The sequence below is a fragment of the Coenobita brevimanus genome, chromosome 80, assembly GCF_032717465.1.
Source record: "Coenobita brevimanus isolate Jiangsu-jjx chromosome 80, ASM3271746v2, whole genome shotgun sequence".
In the NCBI taxonomy this organism is placed as follows: Eukaryota; Metazoa; Arthropoda; class Malacostraca; order Decapoda; family Coenobitidae; genus Coenobita; species Coenobita brevimanus.
The window spans coordinates 40,892,821-40,919,635 of NC_137033.1; the positions used below are offsets into that span (position 1 = coordinate 40,892,821).

At 41.4% G+C, this 26,815-nt stretch overlaps 1 protein-coding gene across 1 annotated transcript in view; it reads right to left on the reverse strand.

Moving 5' to 3' along the window:
- Positions 1–26,815, reverse strand: part of LOC145409342 (nose resistant to fluoxetine protein 6-like) — a 141,224-nt gene that overhangs the window by 40,959 nt on the left and 73,450 nt on the right. Inside the window, exons 8-13 of the mRNA XM_080279813.1 lie at positions 26,641–26,692; positions 24,513–24,706; positions 19,545–19,713; positions 18,073–18,166; positions 14,855–14,954; positions 1,262–1,388 (exon numbers count right to left, since the gene is read on the reverse strand). Of these exons, the coding sequence (XP_080135939.1) occupies positions 1,262–1,388; positions 14,855–14,954; positions 18,073–18,166; positions 19,545–19,713; positions 24,513–24,706; positions 26,641–26,692 (736 nt within the window). The remainder of the gene's footprint in view (positions 1–1,261; positions 1,389–14,854; positions 14,955–18,072; positions 18,167–19,544; positions 19,714–24,512; positions 24,707–26,640; positions 26,693–26,815) is intronic.

Here is a 26,815-nt window from a genome sequence, read left to right on the forward strand (position 1 = left end):
AAATACCTACCTCAAGATAAAACCCACAACGAGCTACCCAACGCCTGACGGCTTTATATTGGCAGCAGCCCACGTTAATGGTGACAATGGTGCCTTGTCAATCTACGGTTACAACCCAACTCCTAGTTACGACTATTATCTACATTTGGCCGCAGCAGAAATCTACCATACTCTATGATACCATCACCAGTGGCAACGATTCTCTGCAATATGCACTTATTACCCAGCTACCTACCAGTCTACCCTAATAACACGTCCGGGTAACGGTAAGTATAATATACACAAGTTTTTACTTATTACACAGGTATTTTTTTAATATTATTAGCTGGGGAAAATCTATTAATCATCCTACCCTTTTTTATCCCATGAGGACCTTTGGGACCCCTGGGCTATGATACTCAGTTTCTTCATTTAGGACGAGAGTGACCAGCCTCACTCGTCCCTGAGTGGCATTATGTGAGCATTAATCGTTCACCCTCCACGGATGTTCATATACATGTCCCATCTGGATGGAGGACCCTAACTCAATTCACCATTACTCTTCCATTTTTTATGTGGATGTCATCCAACATAGTAAAATGTTTCCTGGGCTACAGGACATCATTTGGAGTGTCACTCAATGCAGATTCATCTGAAGTTCGCACTAATTTAAAGCGGGTAAATGACAGGTGCCCCAACCTACAACTATAGCTCATTACCTTTCACTTGGCCCAGAGTTCCCTCTTCTTGCAGCTTATTTCAAGCAGTTGAGTGGCATTAAAAAAAGAAAAAAAAAAGCTTTACTGTGACCCAGTACTCTTTTCATATCTTTTCTTCGTAACAAACACGAAATTCTAGTGCTAATCTTTTGATACACCTTAGTATTCAAGACAGAGAGCTAGCAGTTTTAGGCTGGTTTAAAGTGGAAGTGGTATGGATTATTCTTTCCATTTTTCACAGTGAGGTGCAGGGGAAGCATGCGTCACTCACTGTTCAAAAGCCCTGCTTATATATACTGTACAAACTTCCGTGCATAAATACAGGGTGGTTCGTAAACAGCCATCCACTAGGGACTCACCTGGCGGTATCTTGCCAGCATGTGTGGCGAGGACAGCTGAGTGTGCTGGTGAGGGCGTCAATGTAGAGGTGGGAGTAGGAAATGGATAAATTATGCTGGATAGGGAATGGTAATGCTGAGTGAGCCATCCCCACAGCTCACGAGAAATCGCCCTACGGAATGGGAAAGGAAAGGGGGTGTGGAAGAAAAACAGATTGTACTTACAGGACTCATTTTGACCTTCCGGTTGCCCTGATTGTGCAGTATGTAGCCTAGCCATATACCAGCCACCCAGGGTCCAGCACGACACCATGGCGTGACATACACGTACTTGAAGAAATCGTACCCTTTCCTGAAAAATGAATAATGTCGGGGATACAGTAAATCTCTCTCTCTCTCTCTCTCTCTCTCTCTCTGTTTCTGTCTCTCTCTCTCTCTGTCTCTGTCTCTCTCTCTCTCTCTCTCTCTCTCTCTCTCTCTCTCTCTCATTGAAATTAATGCAGGAAAGATGTAAAGAAAAAAATGTAGCTTTATACATATACTTGCAGAGGTATTATAGAAGGGAATCGTCTCCGCACTTTACTTAAATGTCAAACCAGGGAATATGTCACAAGACAATAGAAGAACAGAAGAAAAAAATAAAAGTAATTAGGACAGCTAAACTGTAATTTGAAATCAATATACCTAAAACGAGTTCAGCAGAGCTTATTGTCTTTTATGGATGCATGAACGCCAATAAACTAATTAAGACCGGTTTGAGTTCACTTATTAGCTGCGATGGTGCCCTCATCTCGAGTGATAAAGAAATTTTCTTTTAGTCTAAAGTATATTTTCTGTTCAGTCGTCACAAAAGACGCCCGTGACATCATCAAAGAGCAAAGGCAGATAAACCACATTATACTGAATACTATGCATATTAGCAGTAATTCATCATCATCATCCAATCCTACGTTCCCCATGAGCAGCGTGGGAGCCAGGGGCTAGGCAAGATGGTCCTGACATTTAAGATGAGAATGACCAGCCTCACTCATCCCTGAGTGGCATTACGTGGGTAATAAACCTCAACCATCCCTTGGATAAAAACCTTCACCGGCTTAATCCGATTGGTGCTCCGTAATTACAGTAGTTAAGTAAAATAAAAACAGTAAAACAAATAGTAAGAAAACCTCTGGCATATACAATTTTCACTCTAAATTATTATGAGGTATGATGGATGCAGTGTGTGATCCCTCTATATTTATTTTTAATAAATCTCTACAGCAAGAAAATATTCCGGAAGAATGGAAACCGGTCTGTGTAACTCGTATATACAAAAAAGACGGTAGATATTAACCAGGGAACTAAAGGCCAGTTAGCTTAATGTCTGTCTTGGGAAAAATACCTTAACCATTAATCAGAGGTAGGAGAGTTGAACTTGAAATTGAAAAGGGACTTAGGAACAGCCAAAATGTCTTTACGGCTCGAAGGTCATGTATCACATTTTTTTTTTTTTTAAGTAACAGAACGGAGGAAGGAAAACAAATAAGTAAAAAAAAAAATCCATACACCAGCTTACTAGTGTCCTCCATTCCAAAAAAATCTTGAACAGTTGGATTTTGACAGCTGTGGGTTGAAGTTTGGGGGGAAACAACTCTGGGAAGCGAATTCCATAAAGATGCAGGTAGGAAAATAAAAGAATTCTGATAGGCAGAGTTTCTGCAATATAACTGTGTGACATTCTAGTCATGAGCGCTACCAGATACCCCTGTAGCGCAGGGGAAGGTATGGAGAGGTTGCACTATGGATGCAACTTCGTCTGAGCATTTACCATAAAAAGTATATGTAAAATAATGCAAAGGAGGCAACATTCCTTCTTAACTGGAGGGGAGGTAGTTTATTTGTAATAGCAGGATTATTGATAATTCTAACGGCTTTGTTCTGAAATCGGTTTAGTTGCTTTAGTGCAGCCTTCCCACATCTATTTCACACGGGTGAGAAATATTCCAGCTGAGGGCGCACATGGCTCCTATAAATTATAGCTAACTGCTCGTCAGTGATGAAGTTATGGAGTCTGTACAATAATCCAAGTTTCTTTGATGTGGTTTTTGCAAGCGATCTGACATGAGGGGTCCTTCTAAGGACATTGTTAAGTGAAACACCAAGAATTTCAATACTTTAGAGATAGGAACATTAGTAGCGCTGAAGGTAATATAGGAATCTGGCAATACCTGTTTTTTAGTAAACTGCATATGGAGAGGATGGACGGTGAAAGACTGACGAAGAGAGTGTATGTGAGCGAGGTGGAGGGGGGAAGAGGGAGGGGGAAGCCGAGGATGAGATGGAGGGATGGGGTGGAGAGGTATATGAGAGAGGGGGGTGTGAGTTGGGAGCGGGGCAGTGAAATGGCGGGGGACAGGGCGACGTGGAGACGATTTGTTTGTGGCCACCCCGAACGGGATTGAGGCGTCTGGCAATAGATAGATAGATAGATAGAAATGAGACAAGGTTATTTTGTCCCCATTCAGTGATCTTAGATAAGTCCTGATTTATGTAGGTGGCTTTACTGAGTTGTGAGTTAAAGATATTATACTATGGGAGTGGATGTTTAAATGTGAATGAACTGTGGGGTGTTGAGTCATCTACATATGAATCGATGGGATTATGGCTGACAGATAAGAGATCCTTAATATGAATTAGGAATGGGGTTGGAGCCAGAACGGATCCTTGTGGCACACTAGCATTAATTGAGTGAAAATTGGAATATACATCATCTATTTTTACTCCCATCTTTCTGTTGCTGAGATGTAAGGAAATCAGAGGAGCAAAAGACTTAAGTCCATAGCAAGGGAGTTTGGATAGCAGGGAATGGTGCCACACTCTGTCAAAAGCTTTAGAAATATCAAGGCCTAGTGCATGAGTTTCTCCATCTTGGTCACTTGATTGATTGATGGATGGTATGAGTCAGGAGATTGAGTATATCAGTTGTGGATCCTTCGTGCTGGTAACCATCCTGTCTATCACTAATTAAGATGTTGGATTCAAGGCGTTTAACCAAGTGCTTATTAATTACAATCTCAAATACTTAACCAATAGGAGACGTGATAGCTATTGGTCTTTAATCAGAGGGGTCAGAGGAACTTAGTTTCTTCGGAATTGGGTTGATATTGTTTCTTTCCAAGAATTAGAGCATGAAGAAGTACGTGTGATTGGTGTGAATAATTTATCTAGAACAGAGACATGTTCTGGGGAGTACTTTTTTTTTTTTAACAATAGGAGGAATTCCATCTTGACCTGGAGCTTTGTTGGCTGGAAAGTTGTCTAGGATGGACTTTATGTATCTAGTCTCTATTCTACGTGAAGTAATTTCGGGAGAGTCAAGTTCTAGTACAGGGACGTTCTGGATGACTTCCATTAAGGTATAATATCTGGCAAATGTACTGGCATGGATATTCGCTCTACCACGCAGGTCACTTGTAATGTTACCATCTGAAGAATTTAGTGGGGAACTAGATAATGACATGTTAAAGTTATTATTGAAGGAATTGAGAGCTGACCAGAATATTCTATTGTCCTTAGGATTGTTTAATAGTGCAGAAAGTTTGATTTAGCGACATTTATTACTGCTTTTGGATGGTTTCTAGCAATTTTGCATTGACTGAGCGATTCAGTTGTTGAGCGTTATATACTAATGACTTTTGGGTCCTTGCTTTGGCACAATTGTTATAAAACCATTTAGGGGAGTCTTTCTTTTAGTGACCTGTTGACTGGGTATGAACAATTCCATACCAGTTTGAATTAAGTCATTAATGTGGAAGTAGGTAGAAATGATTTCACTAGAGAAGAAAGACTGCCGTGGAATGTCAGCAAGATACAGTAATTTCTAAATCCATCCCAATCTGCCCTATCAAAGTGCCATCGGTCACCCTGATAGGTTCAGAACGGAGAAGTTTGGGGGAACCGACTAATGAGGCTTTGATGAGTTTTATTTTTAAATTTTTAGAATAAATGATGACACTAGGTCCCCAAATATACTCTCTTGAGATTGCCAGAAAGTCCTTTAAAAAGTACTACATAACAAGTCAGTGAGAAAGGTGAGATTACTAGATATCAATGAAAAAATTAGGAATTGGATAGGTAGCTGGCTAAGCGACAGAAACCAATGGTTCCTATTATCCTGGTTTCACTCTTGTCTAGGTCATGAGGTGGTTACCTGCATGTACTCCCTAACTACTTCTGGGGTCACCAATGGTGTTATCATTGGCATATGGCCTCCCCTTGTTGGGCTCCATGTGGATGGAGGGGTGGGAGTGTGAAGTTGATCTTCAGCATTAATGGGCACAAATGTTGTTGATGACTCTGCACCTGTCCCCGGACATTATTCAGACTCTTTCTCTCTTCTTGACACTAAAGTCTTACAAGACCCCTGGAAACGGCCCTCCTTTGCCCCAGCTCCAACTATGACAGGCGTTCATGTTGGGATGATGCGGTTCTGGGGTTAGACCCAGACGAAACAGTGCCTGATTCATATGTGAAGTATCTAGTGCAGAAATCCGCAGTGTGTGGGCCAGTGTTAGATACTGATATATTTATTTGCACCTTGCAATTGTTTATGCTTGTGGAAGAGAACCTAAAACCTCTTTCCAAGGGGATGGAAGCATTCTTGCTGAGGGTCCTCCCCAGAAGAGAGCTCTTGATTTCTGACTGTGACCTCTGTTTCTGGTAAAGGTATTCCATGCACTTATCATGCTACATTTAACTGACGTAAGGGTATCATTTTTGCCAGCGACCTCCTCCTCCTATACTTAGTGGCATGGTTGTTGGAGGGACTGCGATCTTCTGGTGTGGTGACTGTTGAGCACCTGCAGAAGAAAATACAGTAAATAGTATTCTGACCCCAGCTCCGATCTTGTTCCTGATATTTGATAAGTTAGCATTGCCTGCTTCTGTGAAACTCGTTTGGCTGTCACCTCCTGTGAAGGTGTACGTGCCATCCCCAGTGCAATGTTTGCACTGTCAAGAGTATGAACATGTTAGCCACTTTTCTGTCGTGAACAGGCTGGCCTTCTTGGTTTCTGTGTCACCTGTGGTGGACCAAGCCATATGGGTGACTGTCCAGGACCCCTTAACCCCTTAAGTGCTAACAGAATCGATTGATCTTTTTTCAGGATTACGCAAGATACCGAATGTGATTGATGAAGAGGCTTTTGGGAAAAACTGCTGACACTAGGCTTCGGCCCGATTGTGATGCATATCGATGCAAACCAATGCGAAGTAAGCCCTGAGTAGGGAGGAGGGAGGATCCGAGCCCGTACCCATGGTGGGAGGGTGATTTCACATCGCCCTCTCGCCTCCTTCCTCTACCCCAATACCTTTGTTCCCTCTCCCCCTCCCTCGACTTTGACCGCCTTCTGCTCCCGCCCCCACAATCGGCGCCTGTTCCCCCTCCCCTTTCCCCCCCTCCCTGTCTCCCTGGGGAGGGTTATAACCCCCTTACCCACCCTCCACACCTCTGTACTGCCTCTCTGTCTGTCCTCTTTGTCATGTGGTCTCTGTCTCCCACCTCTATACCAACATACCACCTCTCCAGGCCTCTCCCCTCCCCACCCCCAACCCCCACCCCCTGTAGTATGCCGTCCGCTTACAACTCCCCGCACCCCTAGAGTATTATACGTCATTGTTACTATTCATGTTGCGTTTTTTCATTCAGTACCAGATTATTGTTTTGTGTAATTGTATACACCGACGCACGAAACACAGAACGTATGTTTTTTTCATTTTTTTTTTTTAATGAATCTCCGTGTGTGTACCGTAATGTTTCCTGTAAATGTTATAATGTCAGTTTTTTATAATAATAAATTGTGTATTTGTGTGTTTGTCTTTCTCGTACACCAGTATCATTATTTTGCATGCTTTAGCTTTTTTTTCCCCTTGAAATTCTTACAGCTACTTGATTTGACAGCTCTAAGGTGAGGGGAGAGGGGTGAGAGGGAGTGGGTGCTGGAGTGTGTAACACCAAGAAAAAGATTTTGCATGCTTTTGTTCTCTCTCTCTCTCTTTTTTTTTTTAATTTTGACAGCTACACAGCAATGAGGGAAGGGAACGGGGGGGAGGGAAGGTGGGGAGGGGAGAAATGTTGGGAGGGAAGGGTGTTGGGAGTGAGTGAGGAACACCAACAAAATTTTTTGCATGCTATTTTCTGAAAAAAATTGAGCTGAATACTCTGAAGGGGGAGTAGGGGTAGGGGGGGTAGGGGGAGGGGAGGAAGAGAGGGGGGGGTGATAGGAGTGGGTGAGGAAGGTCATGGGAGAGGAGGAATGAGGGAGGAATAGGGTGGGAGTGCATAGAAAACTGGAGTCGTCGCTCCTGGAAGATTAACTTTTTCAACTTTGACAGACTACAGTTCATGAACCAGTTGGTCTAAAGTGCTCTGGTTTGCGGCATAACGTGTGTAAATTCAGGCTCTAAACCTGGGGCATAACACTTTTTACTTCTGTAAGAGTCGAAAAATCGGCACAATATACAGAAATTCACGCTGGTACGGTCAAATTGCGTATCCTAGGGGTTGAATGCTATCACTGTTATGTTTCCCCATGCTGTATCATCTCGAAACTCTCCTCACTGCTACCTAGAGAAGGTACACATGAGAAGGCTTCATTTCCTGAAGCAATGAGGAGAGCCAAGATGCTTCTTCCAGCCTAGGGTTACTCATGCTTCTGCCCTATCTGGAATGCCTGTGTGCCGTCATTGATTTCAGAAGCTACTCAACCCATTCCTGTGCCCGCCTCTCCATCTGTTGATTTGCTGGATGCTGTCCCAGGGGTTAGTACTGTTTCTGAGTCTGGTGTTCGCACACCCTCTTCTCTGACTGCTTCTGTTCCCACTTCAGCAGCTCCAAGTTTGCTTTCTTTCGTGGTGGCGGCGGATATCCACGTTGACATGTCTCGATGTCCTGCCTTGTCCAGCCAAATTTACATTCTACCTGGCAAACGTAACCATGACTCTTCAGAGTCCTCTGAGCCTGAAGACCATCCACTTAAATCTCTCTTGTGGAAGCTTGTGTCGACCTCACTGCTGTCCCCTTTGCCCTGGAGTCTCTTGAGTCTAGCAAGATGGAGGCTGAAGTTGGTAGTTCGCCTGTGGTCCAGTCCCCACATAGCGATGGTGTTGCCCAGATTGTTGGTGCTTCAGTTCTACTGCATACGATATCATCCTCACAGGGTTCTGGTCCTGTGGACTCTACTTCTACTTCTGGGGCTTCTGGTGGTGACATTGGCCGTTCTACTTCACCCAGAGGTGCCTGCAAGTCACCTTCCAAGCATCTGTTCTGCCTCAGAGGAGGAGTGTTGTAAAACTGTCATCTTCCTTGTCCTCAGGTTTGCCTTCAGATTTTTGACACAGGGTGCGGGTTTCTGGAGCTGGGCTGTCTCTCTAAGGGCCTTCCTAAGCATTAATCCAATCCTACTCGTTTGTCGGGAGCTTTACAGTCCTCCACTTTTTCCTGATCCCTCCAATATGGGTTCTGTCATTCAGAGGAATTATTGGGGTTTACATGCCAGCTGGGAGGAACTGTGTCATCTTGTTGCATAATTTTCTCCTGTATGCATGAGCATCTGGACTTTTCCACTTCCCTGCAGGTTGTTGCTGTCCAGGTGTTTTTGTGACTGCTGATAGTCTTTACCGTCCTTCTACCACTATTGGCAAAAAAGATGGATCGGTAACGCCTTCACAGCCTTCCTTCTCTCTTTATTTTACAAGAGGATATCATTAAGTGTGAGTTGACAGTGAAGCCAACCCTCAGCGTCTTATGCTGGCTTCCTTAACCCCTTAAGACCGCAGTTGTTTCAGGCAGGGTAGGCTACCTCCCACAACCTCAATTCGGGGGTGTTTTGGCGATTTTCCCCAAGGGCAAATTGACTGTTATGCTGGCTTCCTTAATGGAGGATGAGGAGTTTGGTGTTTTAAATTCCAATGAGATGACCTATTTCCATAGCCATACTGGGACTTTTAATGCTATTGATTTGTCCCTGTGTTCTGCTGATGCTCTTTTAGATTTTAAATGGGATATATTGCCAGACAAATATGACAGCAACCATTTCCCATTACTTTTAACTGTTGCTGAGGGTGGACCTCAGCCTCGTCTTCCTCACTGGTGTCCGAATAAGGCTAATTGGACACTTCTCATGGAATTAAATTCCGTTGCCCATTCTGTCAATTATTTTGGCTGTATTACCGAGGCGGTGTCTTATTTCACTGATGTCATGCACTTAATGTCCCTTTCATCTGGTTGAAGAAGGAGGGGTCAGTTTTATAACCTACCAGATCCTTGGTGGAGCCCTGAGTGCAGTTCCACAGTGAGAGCTAAGTGAGTGACCTTCTCTCATCTTAGCCGCCACCGTGGGGATCCTCAATATATGGTGGCATATTGGAGGGCACGAGCTCATATTCGGCAGGTTTTAAAGGAGGCCAGACGTTCAGCATGGAGGGGTTATGTTTCATCCATCAATTTGAAGACTTTCCTCACTCAGGTGTTGAACTGGGTTAGGAAAATTTCTGGAAAATTTACCATTCTTTCCCCTCCTGTTTTATCTGCAGCAGGTGAAACTTTGGCTTAGCCTTTTTCTGTTGCAGAGTTGCGTGTTGATCATTTTACCAGTGGGTCACAGAAGGATACAGATTCGCCCTCGGCATGCCACCATCGGCGCCTGGAGTCACGTTGTCTCAGTTTTGCCTCTTCTGAGGGAGTCTTATAATGTCCCCTTTTCAATTTCTGAATGCCAGGCAGCTCTGTCATATTGCCATGATTCCTCATCTCTTTCTAATGATATTCCTTATGGTTTTTACATCACTTGTCTGATAAGTCCCTTTCGTTTTTGCTGTTAGTTTTTAATTTGATTTAATGTACTGGTGAGTTTTCGGCTTGTTGGGGTGTTGCTGTAGTTATCCCTATCTCCAAGCCAGGTAAGAACCAACGAAAGCCGATGATTATTGGTCCATTTGTCTGACTTTTGTTATGTGTAAGGTTTTGGAAAAGATGGTCAGTGGTTGGTTTATGTGGTTTTTAGAGAAGGTGTCTTCTTATCCCCTGTCCAGTACGGTTTTCGTAAATTGCGATCTACCTCTAATGCCATACTGTCCTTGGAATCATCTGTCTGTGAGGCTTTCTCCACTAACCAGCACTAGGTCACGGTCTTCTTTGATCTGGACAATGCATACGACACTGCCTGGCATCATGGCATTTTACTTTCTCTTCACGAGTATGGTCTTTGTGGGCATTTGCCTATTTTTATTCAGCAGTTTTTATCAAAACGTTTTTTAAGGATGAAGGGTGGGGGGGTGGGGGTGCTTTCTAATGCCCATGCACTTATAGATGAGGTTCCACAGGGGAGTGTCTTTAGTGTTACTCTCTTTGCTGTGGCCATCGACAGTGTAATAAATGTACTTCGAGATGGTGTATGTGACTCACTATATGTAGATGACTTATTTTCCATCACTGCATCTAGAATGTCTCTAATGGAGAGGAAGTTGCAGCTGGCTCTTAACCCTCTGAGATTCCGACGACGCGATTTCGCATCATCGTAAATTCAACCGTTGAGATTCGGCTGACTCGAATTCGAGTCATACTAAACAATTTTTTTGTGCATGTTTTCCATTACCTGTCTGCCCTTGTTCCACATACACTATCCTGTTTATCTTTTTCCAACTATTTGTTTTTACAGTGACGAGTACATCAGATAGATATGCATATTTAATAGGTTTTTACCATGAGTAATATCGGTATTACCAACATGGATATTTGCCAGCATGGCAGGGAGAGCTTTCATTTTTCTGTGAAAACTAATATAAATTGCCATAACCTATATATCAATTGAAACATATTTACTGTAGACTGACATGGTGCTATCATATTTCACGTAACTCTAATACTATTTTTTTCACAAATATTATTCTACGGAAGGGTGTGCGATTTTTTCTTTTCGGCTAACTTCTACTCGTCCTACTGGCCTTTAACCTATCGTATTTACATTTTTCAACCATACTACGATAAAGATCAACTATGCAGCTTTAAAACGGTACCATATTCATTAATCTACCATATAAAGCTGGTGTACAATGGCCGATTAAGTACTATTATCGCTGCGCGACAGTGCGCACCATGTGCGCCCAGCTGAATCTCGCACAGACACAATTGGTGAACAGCCGAAAATCTCAAAGGGTTAAGAGAGTTTCTTTGTGGGCTGAGTCTCATGGTTTCCGTTTTTCTTGTACAAAGACAGCGACGATACATTTCAATCATCTTCTGGGGATTCAGCAAGACCCTGACCTGTATCTCTATGGATAGAGATCTATTGCATGGAAGATTTCGGTGTCTGGGTCTTCTTTTTGATAGACAACTAACTTGGGTTCCTCATATTCGTTCGCTAAGGTTGCTTAAGTCAATGCCTTATGTCTTCTAAGGGTTTTGGCTCATTCCTGATGGGGTGCTGACCATCAGATCCTCCTTCTCATTCTGTCAAAACTAGAATATGGATGCTACAGATGGCCGTCTCCAGATGTTAGATTCTGTGCATAGTGCTGGTGTGCATCTAGCAACTGGGACATTTAGATCATCCCCTGTTTCAAGGTTGTTGGAGGATGCTGATGCCCTCCCTTTGGATTTACATTGCCAATCGTTGATAATGAGATGTTGTTATCATCTTCCCCCCTTCTGGATTCAGTGCCTTATGCCATGATCTCCCAGGATTCCCTGCCTTCTGTTTATGACACTCGTTCTAGTTTCCCAAAGCTTTTTGGTTACAGGGTCCGATCTTTTATGACAGTCTTTGCTGTTCTAAGACTGGCAGTTTGTCCACATCGGATCCCAAAGGAGGGTTTTTTGCTACTCCCCCATATGACATTCTGGAGGCCCTATGTTGGTGAAAAATGCTAACTTCCCTCACTGGTGTACCTCTCTCTCTCTTTTTATAGAACATGCCTCTACTCATTTGGGCTCTGTCCCTTTCTATACTGACTGCACAAAGACTGATACTGGAGTAAGCTCTGGTGCCATCTTCTCTTTTTTCAGTCAGGGCAGTAGCCTTTCTGATATTGCTTCAGTATATACTTGTGGAACTGACTGTGATTTTATATGCTCTCAAAACTACTTTTATTTTTCTCCAGTCTGCTTTGTGATTATTAGTGACTCACACAGTGCTCTGTCTACATTGAAGTCTTTTAATTCATCCCACCCACTGGTTTTATCAATTTTAGAATGGCTTTTTCTCCTTGGCCGTCGTGGCCATCATGTTGGCTTTTGATGGGTTCCTTCTCATGCTGGGGTGTCCGGGAGTGGGTGGGCCGATCTGCTGGCTAAGGCAGCATCAGCTCGCCCTCCTGCTTCTGTGGGCTTCCATCCTCCTTTGCATTGGCTGCCTGCACATGACTTTTACCTTTTATTGCCGAGCGGATTCAGCTTTGTTGAAAAGACCGCTGAGACGTAATGGGGTCTAAAAGGATGCGTGCTTTTTGTGGTGAGGTGGGCTCTTTCATTTACCGAGGCTTGTCTCACCGGTGGGTGACTACTTTATTCCAGTTATGAATTGGCCACACCTGGTTCTCTCATGGATTTTTAATGAGGAGCTCTCCCCCCCCCCCCAACTCCATTCCTTCTTTACCCTTGCACAATTGTTGACTCTATACAGGGGTTTTATCCTCCCCTGTTTGGAGTACAACTCTCATGTGTGGGGAGGCTCCCCACATACAGCTCTACTCAATAGGGTGGAGTCAAAGGCTTTTCGTCTCATTAACTCTCCTCCTCTTACTGACTCCCTTCAACCTCTGCTTCTTCGCCGCACTGTTGCATCTTTATCTCTTTTCTATCGCTACTTCAATGGTCACTGCTCCTCTGAACTGTCTGCATGCATTCCTCCACCTCTTCGACTGGCGCGTAGCACCCATCTAGCAGCAAACTCTCATCCCTTTTCTGTCCAACTCTCTAATGCAAGAAACTGTTACTCCCAGTCGTTCATTTATGCAACAGGTCAGCACTGGAACTGTCTCCCTCTGTCTGTATTTGCTGCTTCCTATGATCTCCAGTCTTTCAAACGCAGTGTGTCCAGGCATCTCGAACTGATCGGATCTTGAATTTGGCCCTCTCTTGTATTTTGTTTTTCTCTTGGAAGAAACAATTTTGTTGGCTCGCGGCCTTTGGTTCCTTCTTCCTCACATTAAAAAAAAAAAATTGTGACGATGGTTTGGTCCCCCTGACTGTTTTTACGCCGTCAATACCTCTCTGAGCACCAAGCGGGTGTTGGGTCGTACCGTATTTCGTCAGTGCTTGGGTTGGTGGGCTGTTGTATGGGAGGGGGAACCCTCAGTTTTGTGATGGTAGCTGGACTGCCGCATAAGATTTAGAACTATTTTTTTTTTTTTTTTTTTTTTTTTTTTGGTGTTATAGTGATTTTAGTGTGATTTTATGTATTTCAGTGTTTATATTTTTACGTGTTTTTTAGATTATTGCTTGCCCTTATTCTCAGCAGGTATTATTCCCCATGATGTCCGGCGGGGTTGCGCTGCCATTTTTTTTATTATACACATATATATATATATATATATATATATATATATATATATATATATATTCTCTCTCTCTCTCTCTCTCTCTCTCTAACTGGCTCGACACCATGGATTTACATTTTAAGCGCCAGCCTTTCCCAAAAATTCGGTGAATTACTAAGAGTTTGAGTCTCGTGATATATATTTTTTAATATTGCCACCTCTAAACAATTCAGTTTACAGGAGACTTTTTGTCACAGAGGTTGATGGACTTCGTTTTTTTATACTTTTGCAGCCAGTCATCTTTCCAAAGATAAAGAAAATAGTCTGACTGTAGCGAAAATGGAATGGAAATACGTCATCAGATCCAAAGGGAACTTTAGCGTAGCTTACATGTAGTATGATTACAGTAGGTGAAGTTATGTTAGTTTGGGTTAGCGTTAGTTAGGTTAGATTTAGTTAAGATGGGTTATGTTGTTCTACATTTTTGTTAGCTTAAGATGAAGAATTTGGCATGCGAGGGAGTCTGATGTTGTTACACTATTCATTGTTCAGAAGGGAACCTGGAAGTTTGGGGATTTGGTGGCTGGTGGAATGTTTTCTAATACTATCCTTGTCTTATTCCAAAACTCAATGAAAATTATGGAAAAATATCCACAAACCAATATTGTGTTGATTTATATGATTGAGCTTCGTATTATCAGATCTTCTGCTCTAGATAGGAGAGTACCCTCGTTTTGGAGAGGTTAATGAAGGCTATATCTAACCCCTGTAGTAAAAAATAAATAAATAAATGAATGAATAAACAAATAAACAAAAAATAACATAAAACAATAAAAAGTGGATGGAATCGTTTCGACAAATCATGAATTTAAACAAATCTCACCGAAACTAGATAGAATCGTCCAGAGATTGAAATAATGTAATAATAAAAACGATATAAAGGAATTAAAGGATGGCTATGCATTTGGAATTGATGGTGGCAGTAGTAACTGAGAGAGAGAGAGAGAGAGAGAGATGAACTTAGGATTAATGCATATTGAGCGCACGAAAGTCTTTAAGGCAGAGAATCATAGGCTCGTACCGTAAGTTGCTTTGAAAATTTCCGTATCTCTTTCTTAGCGATTTATTATGCATGTTACTGTTACCAGACTATATTGAATTGAAAAAAACAACATGCAGGAAAGTGTTAAGCTATAATATGATAACTAAACTGGTGAGGAACAGCTGTCACGTTGCCTCGTTTTCCACCCAGATTATGGACATATGTTTTGCTGAGTCCCAGTCTTCACCTAGAACAATACTCACGGATCAACCAGCAGATTACTTGGAGGTAAATCTCTGGCGTAGATGATAGAGGCTGGAATAATGAAGGAGGCGAGGGTTACCACGTATAGCCAGGCCTGTCCTGAAAGATAGAAAATGGACATGAAAAAGTGTATTCTAATTGACTTGGGTGTATTTGACCTCTTGCTTGGCTATTTATTTCGCACAGTATTACTAATTATCCTCTTGAATGTTACTGATGCAAAATATATCGATATTAATAACCCACAAGTAACATAAATGGGAATTATAATATGTACTATGCAAAATAAATCTCTACGGAAGGGGTGCTGCGAAACCTTCTATCCCATCTAGAGTACTGGCTACAATCGCTTAGCAGTAGGAACATCGAACCTGGGACTGAATCATGGTCTTGCCAAGTAAGTTTTGAAATGTATATAACATGTTCGAAAGAAAAAAATCTGGCTGTAGCAACACTGAAAATGGGTTGAAAATATTATCATATGGTTGTAGCATTATGTAGAACAAAACTGCAGTGCTGAGAAATAAGGTTGTAAAATATGCACCAGTAGCATTAAAACCAGGGGATCTTGTACTGTATATATAAGCTGGTACTTAATTAGAAACGTCTGGGTCTAGCAATATACAATACAAAAGAAGGCCGTTTCACTGATAAAAAATCTGTGCCGACAGCAGTACGAAGAGATGCTGATTTATCGAAAGTCAGATGGTCTCTGAACGACAAATAGTCTCAATGAACTTTTCGAATCCCACCTGGGGCAGAGAACAGTTTAATGGATTTTAATTTCGATAAAGTAGACACTACTGATCTACCGTGTGACCCGCCAAAAAATCTTAAAAGCTCACCCGCTAATACCAATTGACCAATCCTGTATGAGACAACCCTCGCATGTGTTCAGTATGGACGATCGGCGCTTGCACCGAAGTGGTGACATGTGGAAGTGTATGGTACGTAGGAAGAATGCTGAAGTTTCAGGAACGGACTGTTGAAACCCTACGCCCAGAGTCGGACACACAAAAAGCCACATTGTTAGTCTCCTACAACTCAGTGTCAGCTGAATAAAATCGTATGTCATCATAATACAGCTAATGGTATCAATATTAACCCTGAGGCTCCTATGGGCCACTTTATACTGAGTTTAATCGTATCCTGTCGCTGAAATAGAATATTAGAACTGTCCCGACTCAGTTTTAATGGTCCCAGTTTTAGCATTCTCAGGTTTCTCTGACTCCCTTTCAGCTGAACAGAATAGTCTTGTCAGCTGCAATAGAGTATTATAGTTGTCGCGAGAATGAGAGGGCTAGAGGAGAGAAGTGTACTAAAAACAGATGTTGCATTTTGCAGACTCATTCAGTTTCAAAACATGATAAGTCTCCGGTGAGCTAAATTTATTTAGCCGGGTTGAATTTTCACTAACATAACCTAATATCTCAGCGGAGCTAAACTTAAATTAACCAAAACCAAACTCATCTAGACGGGGCAACCTTCCGTTCATACCGTAATATTGCTACTTAACCTAACTAACCTAATCTAACAATATCTTGTCTCATCCAAGCCTAACCTCATCTAATCAGGATGAGTTAGCCATCTAACCTAGCCTAACCAGATCTAGACGAGGCAGTCTTAGTGTCCTAATCTAACGCAGGAGCCTAACTTAACCTACCCTAACCCATTCTAACCTAATCTAGTCAAGAGCTTGTTTTGTCCAGACTTCATGACGTTAAGTAAACTAACCTTGTGGAGGTTGTGGCGACCACCATGCACTCACTTTACATAGGCTGCTTATTTCTTCCTTCACCTTTATCATCCGTTTTCTGTGTCTGCCTTCCACCTTCTCCAGTTCTCCCTTCCTTCCTGTCACCGTGTTATTCTTCTTTCCACTTCAGTTTCTTAACACTAACGCAAATGCGCCGTTCATCCATAAACCAATCCTCCAAACTCTTCCCTGCGCCACGCTGTGGCAAGGTACTCTCTTACCGCATGTAAACATAGGGTCACTGCAGGGGACGGCCCAGCAGAGGCGGTTGTTTGGCTACGTTTAATGGGTCTAGTCAGCCAGACAGACCGGGAAGGCAGTGGCTGAATCGGTAGTGACGTGGTCTGCAGGCCTAATGGACCCAGTTTCGAATACCCGCTGGGTCAGGAAACAGTTTAAGGGTTTTAATTTCATAAAAGCAGATTTAATTGATCTACCAAAAGACTAGCCGACATGTTGTAAAAGTAGCCCCGCAAATACCAATACACCAGTCCTGTATGTGATAGTCCAAGCATGTATTCAATATGGACGGTGAGTGTTAGCGCCAAAGTGGCGACATGTGGAGATGTATGGTATGCAGGAGGACTACTGGGCCTTGGGAGCAGGCTGTGAAGTTATGCCCAGAATTGGACACATAAAAAAAGGGGGGGGGGGGAAGAATCTACGAAACCTAACCTCTAACTCAGCTGTACCTAATCTGGATGGAGGAACTTGCCAATCCTAAGCCAGTGCCCTTACAATGGCCGGCAACCTCCCAGTTTTACGCTGGTTCCTTTACAAACTAGTGGCAGTTCGGCGAATACGGCAGTTTAATTACGAAATGCGTGGGACAAGTCACTGACAATGTAAACAGTTTAAAGGGAATATAATTATCAACTATGCCAATTTTTTTTCTTTTTATGTTTTGCCAGCTGCTGACGATTTTATTCAGCTTTGTATAGACTTTAAAGCTGGATACACACACACACACACACACACACACACACACACACACACACACATATATATATATATATATATATATATATATATATATATGTATGTGTGTGTGTGTGTGTGTGTGTGTGTGTGTGTGTGTGTGTGTGCACAAGAAGCGTTTTCTAAGTTAAATATAACTCTAGTAGCAGCAAGTGTAAATTAATAATACGGTACCTGGATTGAAGGGTTAGAAGTCTATTATCACTGAATTGTCGAAGTGCATCAATGCCGATTTTAAAGGTAAATGTAATACACATCCCTAAAAAGTGAAACAAATCTCCATTTCTTCGAGCATGGAATTGTGTGTAACGCCTTCCTCAGTGAGATAACCAATGCATATATTAAATATAGACAGTGGATATTAGTGCCCAAACATCGGCATATGAAGGGTTGTGGCAGATAGAAGAAATGCTGTGTCGCAGGGAATAGACTGTCTAGCTGCCTTAGCACATGTCCAGAGTCTGAGACATAAAGCTAACTAACCTGTAGCCTTGGACCAGAGCAGTGGTAGGATTATAATTGGTGCCACTAAGTATAGCTGGAAGTCGACAGCCAGATACCATGTTTGTCCAATGCACTGTGGGGTGAAGAATACACATTTAGTAACAGGCAGATTAAAATTATTACTTATTTCCATATCGCAACAAAGAGCTACCGATGATGTGGAGTATAGTCCAAAGGAAAGGACAAGAAAAAAAAAAAAACGATAGCAGGAGAGTTGATAGAGTATGCCCAATGAAATGTGCCACGCACTTATTCGCTTTCCATTCAAGCACCATAGCAAGCCTGACTGAACAAATACCACCTTTATATTTTTTTCTGAAAATATTCAACTCGATTTTGATACAAAAATCACAAACCATTTTCCATTTGATTATGAACATTGACCTACTCTTCTAGTTTGATGAAGCAAGATGCACAAATAAATAAATTCATTAATAAACCCTATATGTTTTCTTCAGAGCAGTCCATTAAATTTTGTTGCAAGTCACAATTAATAGTTCATATAATTTCATGAGAAGAATCCATTATGATTTTGGTGCCTGCAACAGGTCACACACAAATAATAATAATATTATTATTATTATTATTATTATTATTATTATTATTATTATTATTATTATTATTTTGATGATGATGATGATGATGATTATTATTATTATTATTATTTAAATTATTATTATTATTAATGTTTTTTTTTTCTGTGAACAGTCTATTCTTCACTGAGACAAGAAGTGACACAAAACTATTCTTCTTTGTAAAGAGAGGAGTACTCACAAAACAGTCAGTGACTTGTTCACGGAAGCGATTTTATTTTACCAGTTTCATTATGCAACGAAGAAGGAACGATAGGTTAGAAGCCTGCAAAACTGTTCCCTCCATGGAAAAAAAAAAAAAAAAAAAAAGATAATACTCAGATTCAAGATCTGTTCATTTCGGGATGTCTGAACCCACTGCGTTTGAAGGACTGGAGGTCACAGGCCGTAGGAAATACAGAGGGAGACAGTTCCAGATTTTATCTGTTGCATACAAGAAGGACTGGGAGCAACGGTTAACTCTTGCATTAGAGAGCTGGAGAGAAAGGGGATAAGAGTTTGTTGCCAGACGGGTGCTATGCACCCGCCGTAGTGGTGAAGCGATGCACGCAGACAGCTCAGAGGAGCATTAACTGTTGAAGTAGCGATAAAAAAGGGATAAAGATGCAACAGTGCAGCGAAACAACAGATGCTGAAATGAGTCAGTAAGAGGAGGAAAGTTAATGAGACGAAAAGCCTTTGACTCCACCTTGTTGAAACGAGCTGTATGTGGGGAGTCTTCCCATTCATGATGGTTGTGCTCTGCATAGGGACAAACAGATCTTGTGAAGGAGAAAATAGTTTGATGCCAGCCAAAATACTGTGTAAAAAAAAAAAATCGTCATAGTGGACAGAATAATCAGGCAGACTTCTACTTACATCCCCTTCCGTAACGCCCACCAAGTTGTTCACGAAGAGGACGTCCCGCCACCAGTATTTCTGACAGTTCTCTTGAAAAATATTCCACGTACTCGCAGCAGGTCCAGTCACGTAGAAGCGAATCACAGTAGCGTTCAGCCAGGCTATTAGGGCTATGGGAGGTACTAGTCTGTGTGAGAAAGGAAAAAGTAGTGGGTATTATGACACAGCCTAATATATTGTAACCTTACTTCATCCAGAATAACACAGTACTGTATAATCTAACCAGACCTAACTTAACTTAGAATAACGTAACCAAATCAAGTTTTACAAAGCCTATCCTAAAATTACGCAACCAGTCTGACTAACCTGACAAAATAACATAAACTAGCCTGGCCTCAGTTAATCTGACCTACAACAAGCCCAACATATACTAATATAACCTGACCTAATCTATCCTATGCAGCCTGATCTTACCTAACCAAAAATAGGTCTAACACAACATAATCTAACCGGCGTGACCGAACCTAAACTAAAACAGGCCCAACACAACCAAATCTAACTTGATCTAACCTATCCTATCTAACCTGACCTTACCTATCCTGACTAAATGAGGTTTGATGTTACCTAATGTAAAGTAACATAATTTAATCTCACCTGATCTAATCTAACCAAAAATAGACCTCATGTAACCTAATTTAACCTGATGTAACCTAACCTAACATAACGTAGTCTAATATAACCTAACTCAACCCGCCTTAATGAAACCTGATCAAATCTAAACTGCTCTAATGAAGTCTGATCTAACCTAACCTAACCTAACCAAGTCTGACGTAACTTACCTAAAAAAAACTTCATCTAACCTAACTTGACCCAAGCAATGCTGATCTAACCTTTGGTTCCTTCTTCCTTGTATAACAAAAAAAAAAAAAAAAATCTTGAGCAGACCTGCCATGAGCTGACATGAGCTTTCTACCCATAACAAGCGTGTGTAAGTTGGCCGTTACAGTACGTAAGTAGTGTTTCATGCACCTCCTTATGTTACCAGTGTTTCTACGTCACTTACTGTTGTAGCCCAATACGGGTACTTTTATGACAGTAGATTATCTACATAATAGATTAACTGGGGAAACAGCGAGACAGCAAAAAATTCGTTAATTCCAATGTGTGACTATCAGATTTATTTACTAACGCAATACTATCACAGTCATTACTACCCTAGCTCGTTTTATAAATTGTATTACTGTACAATTCTGTATGTATTAATAAATACTCGAATAACTTTAAATTTTACATCTGTGGGAACTTGCAATAATAAGGCGATATCACTAACTGGGGAGAGCATTCATGGAGTGCAGCATCCACACCATACATATTTTTTGAAATAATAGAAAAGAGGAAAGATAAACCAATGAAATAAAAAAATAATCCATACACTAGATTATTGGTGTCCTCCATTCATAAAAAATCTGTAACAGTTGGACATGAACAGTGTGGGTTGAAGTTTAGGGGGAAACAACTCTGGGGAAGGAAAGAGATGCATTTTGGGGAATAAAAGATTTCTGATAGGCGGAAGTTCTGCAATATGGTAGTGCGACATTCCAGTCATGAGTGCCCGTATAGCACAAGGAAAGTATGGAGAGGTAACACAATGGATGCAACTTAGTCTGAGCATTTGCTGTAAAAGTATCTGTAAAATAATGCAAGGGAGGCAACATTCCTTCTTACCTGTAAGAGAGGGAGTTTATTTATAACAGCAGGGTTATTAACAATTCTAACAGCTCTGGTCTGCATTTTGTCTAGTTGTTTTAGTGCATCCTCCCTACATCCACTCCAAAAGGGTGCGCAATATTCCAGGTGAGAGTGCACATGACTCTTATAAATTATAGCCAACTGCTCGTCAGTGAAGAAGCTACGAACTCTGTACAATAATCTATGTTTCTTTGAGGTGATTTTAAGAGGTGATCAAACATGAGAGGTCAAGCTGAGGTCATTGTTAAGTGAAAGACCAAGAATTTCAATACTTTTGGGGACAGGAATATTAATAGCACTGAAGGTAATATAAGAACCTGGCAATGTCTGTCTCTTAGGAATTTGTATATTTTTGGTTTTACTAGCATTAAATGAGACAAGGTTATTGTGTGCCCATTCAGTGATCCTAGAGGAGTATTGATTTATGGAGATGACTTTACTGAGTCGTGAGCTAGAGATATTAAACACTGTGAATGGATGTTTAAGTGTGTGATTGAACTACGAAGTGTTGAGCCATCTGCATATGAATGGATGGGATTATGGGTGACAGATAAGAGAAAATTAATATGAATTAGGAATAGGGCCAATCGTTTGACTTTTCCCTGTTTTTTTTTTTTTTTTTTTTTTTTAAACCTCTGAGTGTTACAAAATCAAATCACTTCATTCTTACCTTACCCTCAGTCATTCTACCAAGTGTGGTCTAAATGTAGTCAAACTGTTTAAGTTGATCCGACTTCTGATACTGACTTTTGGGCTATGGTCAAAAGTAATAAGCCAACCCCTTGACTGACCAATCATCTCTTCCACTGCGTTGAATTCGAATCGGATAAGAAGGATAGTTATACTGTTCACAAACAAACAGATACACACCTGACAACGCACTGCGCCCACTGTACTACTATGTTCGTGGGTGTAATAACAAGGTAAATGCCAGAGTGACAGAGGAGATGGTTATTCTTGGGATAAACTGTAGCCATAGAGTCAGTTAGCCGCATTTGATCGATCATTGCTTTTTTGAACTGTCAGCTTACACTCCTACCACATTATGGTGAACGCAAATTGCCCATCTGAAAACACACATGCATTCCTTTAAAAGTCTCGAATGCAATAGTTTAACTGATACTCTCAAGCTTTCTTATAATCAGCTGGCCAACTGTGAAACTGTCTTCTTCATTCTGTGGGTCCCTCTTCCTAGTAGTACATGCTATCTTTTTAAAATACTGTGTCAGGCATCTTTAAAAGATCAGTAATTTGGCTCTCTTATATAACAATCCTCTCATGGAAAGAACAACTATTAGTCTTCGACTCCAGCGAACACAAAATGATTTTATTAAACTGCGAACAAGAGTCTGAATTATTAATGTTATTAAATCTCTTGTGTTTCCATCAACTGTAGTATGGTGTTAGCTGGAGTACACTTAACGTCGTATGATTTTCTTAATCTAAGAATGAATGGAGGTGTATGAGGGAGTTATTGTATTTTTCTGGAAGGGCAATTTCATTCTTTTTTTATTGAAGGAATAATGAACAGAGGAACTCGCATTAACTGTTTCGTCCAAGGAGAAAAAAAAAAATAGTGCCAAATTCAAGATCCATTCATTCCGAGATGCCTGGACATACTGCATTTAGCAGACTGGACGTAACAGACAACAGGAAATGCAGTCAGAGGAAGGCAGATCAAGAGTCGACATCCCGCATACATGAAGGATGGAAAGTATAAGTTAGCTAACTTATACTTTCCATCCTTGCATTAGAGAGCTTGACAGAAAAGTTGTGAGAGTTTTCTGCTAGACAGGTACAACGTGCCTGCAGTAATGGAGGAGGGAAACAAGCAGACAGTTCGGTGGAGCAGTGACGATTGAAACACCGATAGAAAAGAAACACGGATGCAACAGTGAAGAGAGGAAAGATATGATGGATTAAGTAAGAGGAGAGTACTTAATGAGAAGAAAATTAACACACTTTTTTTTTCTTTCTACTTGCAATGCTGATTTGATGACATGGGACCCTCATCCATGTGCCAAAGCAGGTTTTATTGCACCTCTTTCTTAGCCATATATTTTGTATATTACTACTTATCATTCTCTGGTATGCTTTTTATATCAGTTTAGTAGAGACACAGTTTGTATCATTAACATATATAATGATTTTGATGTGCAGCATACAGAATAAACTTAGGGCCATATCCCAAGTGTCATATTGCTATATTCCAGGTGCATATTGCATAATAACATTCTCTTGTATGCTCTAAGTTATTCTTCGACACAGTTTAAATCAGTAACATATAAAGGATATTGAGTGTAATGTGCAGAATTAATCGCTAAGTAGGAGGTATTCCAAAATCACCACAGCCACATAGAAGCCACACTGAGCACACGCGGGACAAGTTCTAACGCTCTTTTGGCTATGTTTGTTCTGTAACAAAGAAGCCAAGCTACCTCGGCATAGTACATTTAATAGAACAGCCTACTTTCCAAGGTGACATTCTTGGATTATTAGCTTCCAGTACCTTCCTCTGGATCAATTTTATGCAAGGCCTTCACTCCAATTGTGGAGTATTGACCATTAGACTACAAGACATCAGATCTATCTATCCTTATATCTGTCTCAATTTTTATTTACCTATCTATCTTATTATCTGTAGCCAGACGTCTTAATCCTGAAAGGGATCGCCACTGTAACCATAAAAAAATCGCCTCCATGTTAGCTTATTGTTTAGTTTGGCCAGTCTCCCTCAAACTCAAATGAATCCTTATTCATCCGCCTCACCACCTCATCCCTCCACCTCATTCTCCGTCTCCCTCTCCCTCACCACTTAACTAATACACTCTGTTAGTCAATTCCTCGCTCTTCATTCTCGCCTCATGACACAGCCATTTCATAATACTTTCCCTGACACTTTGCAACACAGCCAAATCAACACCACAATGCTTCTTAACTTCCTAATTTTTCTGTATTTCCACACAACTTTCAGATGCGCTTCTCACATAATTCATATACACTCTTCTCATTTAAGACTTTTGTTCTTCCAGACAGGTTCAAACGTCACTTCCATACGGTAGAGTACGGGTTTAATTCTTTATCTTAGCCATCATCATCCAGACCTTTTCTCACATTTAGGAGGATGAGATTAAGTAGAGTCCAGAGAGAAAGATAGTACCTGATAAAATGAGAATGGGCCACACACTCATTCACTCACAATTGAAGCTCCTGGAAAGTATTTGGGGATTACAATACCTAATAATTCTATGAATGTAGAATATCACGATGTTGAACTTCCCCGACTTCACCTGCCTGAGGAGACTGTAGGCGACAAGCAGGCCACTGAGGAAGAAGAAGGTGTCCACGCTGGGGTATCCATTGAGCACAGTTTGGAAGAGCAGGGAACCGGTTCGCTGATGAGAAATATTAATTAGTGTTAACACCTCCAACTGAATTATCTATTTTATTATTTTCTTCTTGCTCGTACAGGAGAAGCACGCCTCCAGTTGCTGTCACTGATAAGACGGAGGCGAAGCTTCCCGGTTATACAAGCTTTTTTTTAATACTCTCTCTGTCACAACAAAAGAGGGTACTAGACTGCAGAGACGATTAAATTTAGTCTGCATTCCACTGGGTTCACGTCCAGATAAGCCTGGGGTTGTAACATTATTACTAATTATTCATACTACCTCTAGACACTCTTTCTACTACATGACGAAGCCTTCGTTATCCACTTGAATACAAGAGGTGTTTATCAAACCCTGGGCCTCAGAAACAAACGTTTCGCGTATGGAAAAGAAATGACGCAAAGAATCCCGCTGAGTCTCTGTAATGTCACTGTGTTGTAGTACTTTAAAAATTACTGGGTCGATTGAAGTTATATTTCATTGGAACACGCTTCCAACCCATATAAGTGGGAGCCGTGTGTGTGTGTGTGTGTGTGTGTGTGTGTGTGTGTGTGTGTGTGTGTGTGTGTGTGTGTGTGTTTTGGGCAGCCGAAGCTACACATTCAAATCGCACCAAAATTGGCACAAAAATCGCAAAAAAAATTCTGATGTAAAAAAAAACTTGGTCTCATTACGATTGAAAAACTTTTACTATATTTAATAAGCGATCACATTTTGACCAAAAAACGCTGCTCCTGGAGCCCGGCATAGGATCTCCGTAGAATTTTTTGCCCAGAGGTAGAACTAAAATAAACTGTAGCAGTAACCGTGTGTCTGTGTGTACTTTGGACTTTCGTTCACGATCAATTGGTTACCTCCAAAAAATCCAAGTGACAACGTTACACTAGAATAGCACATAAAAGCGAGACCCCTCCGCAGGAGCAAGTGCGAGGGGCCCAAAGGGCCCACGAGCACTTGTCATAGCAATAAAACTAATTGGTTGCTTCAGTGCAAGGCGAAAAATAAAATGACTTTTGAACAGACTATGCTGCTATCCACCATATATGAAATCATGTATGAAAATTTTTCAGAGGCAACCGAAGACATGAGTTCTTTAGTGTATGTGTGTGTGTGTGTGTGTGTGTGTGTGTGTGTGTGTGTGTGTGTGTGTGTGTGTATGTGTGTGTGTGTTTTACCTCCATATCTCCAATAGTACTTGATGTATCTGACTTCAGTCTGTTTGTTGTATTGTGTTTATTATGAGGTACTAGAAGGGGTGCCGGCGTTGCATGGATAAAACCCTATGATCGTGCATTACTTGTGACCCGAGATGGCCACTCCTTGTGGGAGAAGACCCTTTTGGGTTCCCATTTTATCTTTGGGCCCATTTCCCCAGGGTTATATTCTCCATGGCCCTATTTTCCCACTACCCTCCCACCAACCAACCCTGCCCACTCATCCCACCGAAGCGTCTACCCATCCGACGTGCTGTAGCTAATAATATGGTTATAGAAGTAAAAAATTCAATGGTAAATGGCTACCATCTTTCCACCATGTTGACTTGAGTATTTCTGATTAATTATAAAATTGGCCTTCAGATGAGCCGCTTTAGCTTATGTATTGTACTCGTTTAAGACGTTTAATTTCGTCGTAAGAAGTTACACAGGTCAGAGATATTAAAAGAGTTCTGTATGCATCCCTCCTTGACTTCCATAGAGGACAGTCAGACAGGCAGACAGATTCTCTCTCTCTCTCTCTCTCTCTCTCTCATTTGAAATTACTACACTGTTTGCTTACGTGCAAATGAAGCCTCCCCCTCGGCCCCGCTCTCTCTCTCCCTCTCTCCCTCCCTCCCTCTCTCTCTCTCTCTCTCTCTCTCTCTCTCTCTCTCGTTCTCAAAATTGCGAGTAATAGTAGCCTACGTGCAAGTGATCCCCCTCCCCCTTCTCTCTCCTATACCTTACCTCAAGCATGGCCTCCCAGGAATATGCCGTTACAAAACCTGCACCCTGCTGGTGACAATATATCACCCACGTCATTGACAGGACCCTAAAGGAGATACGAAATGAATACATATATAAGTAAATAAATAGGCAAAAAAATAGATATATAAAATGAAGGACAAATATATATATATGGCGTAAGACTGTTAAAAATCCCATCAGTCGCCTG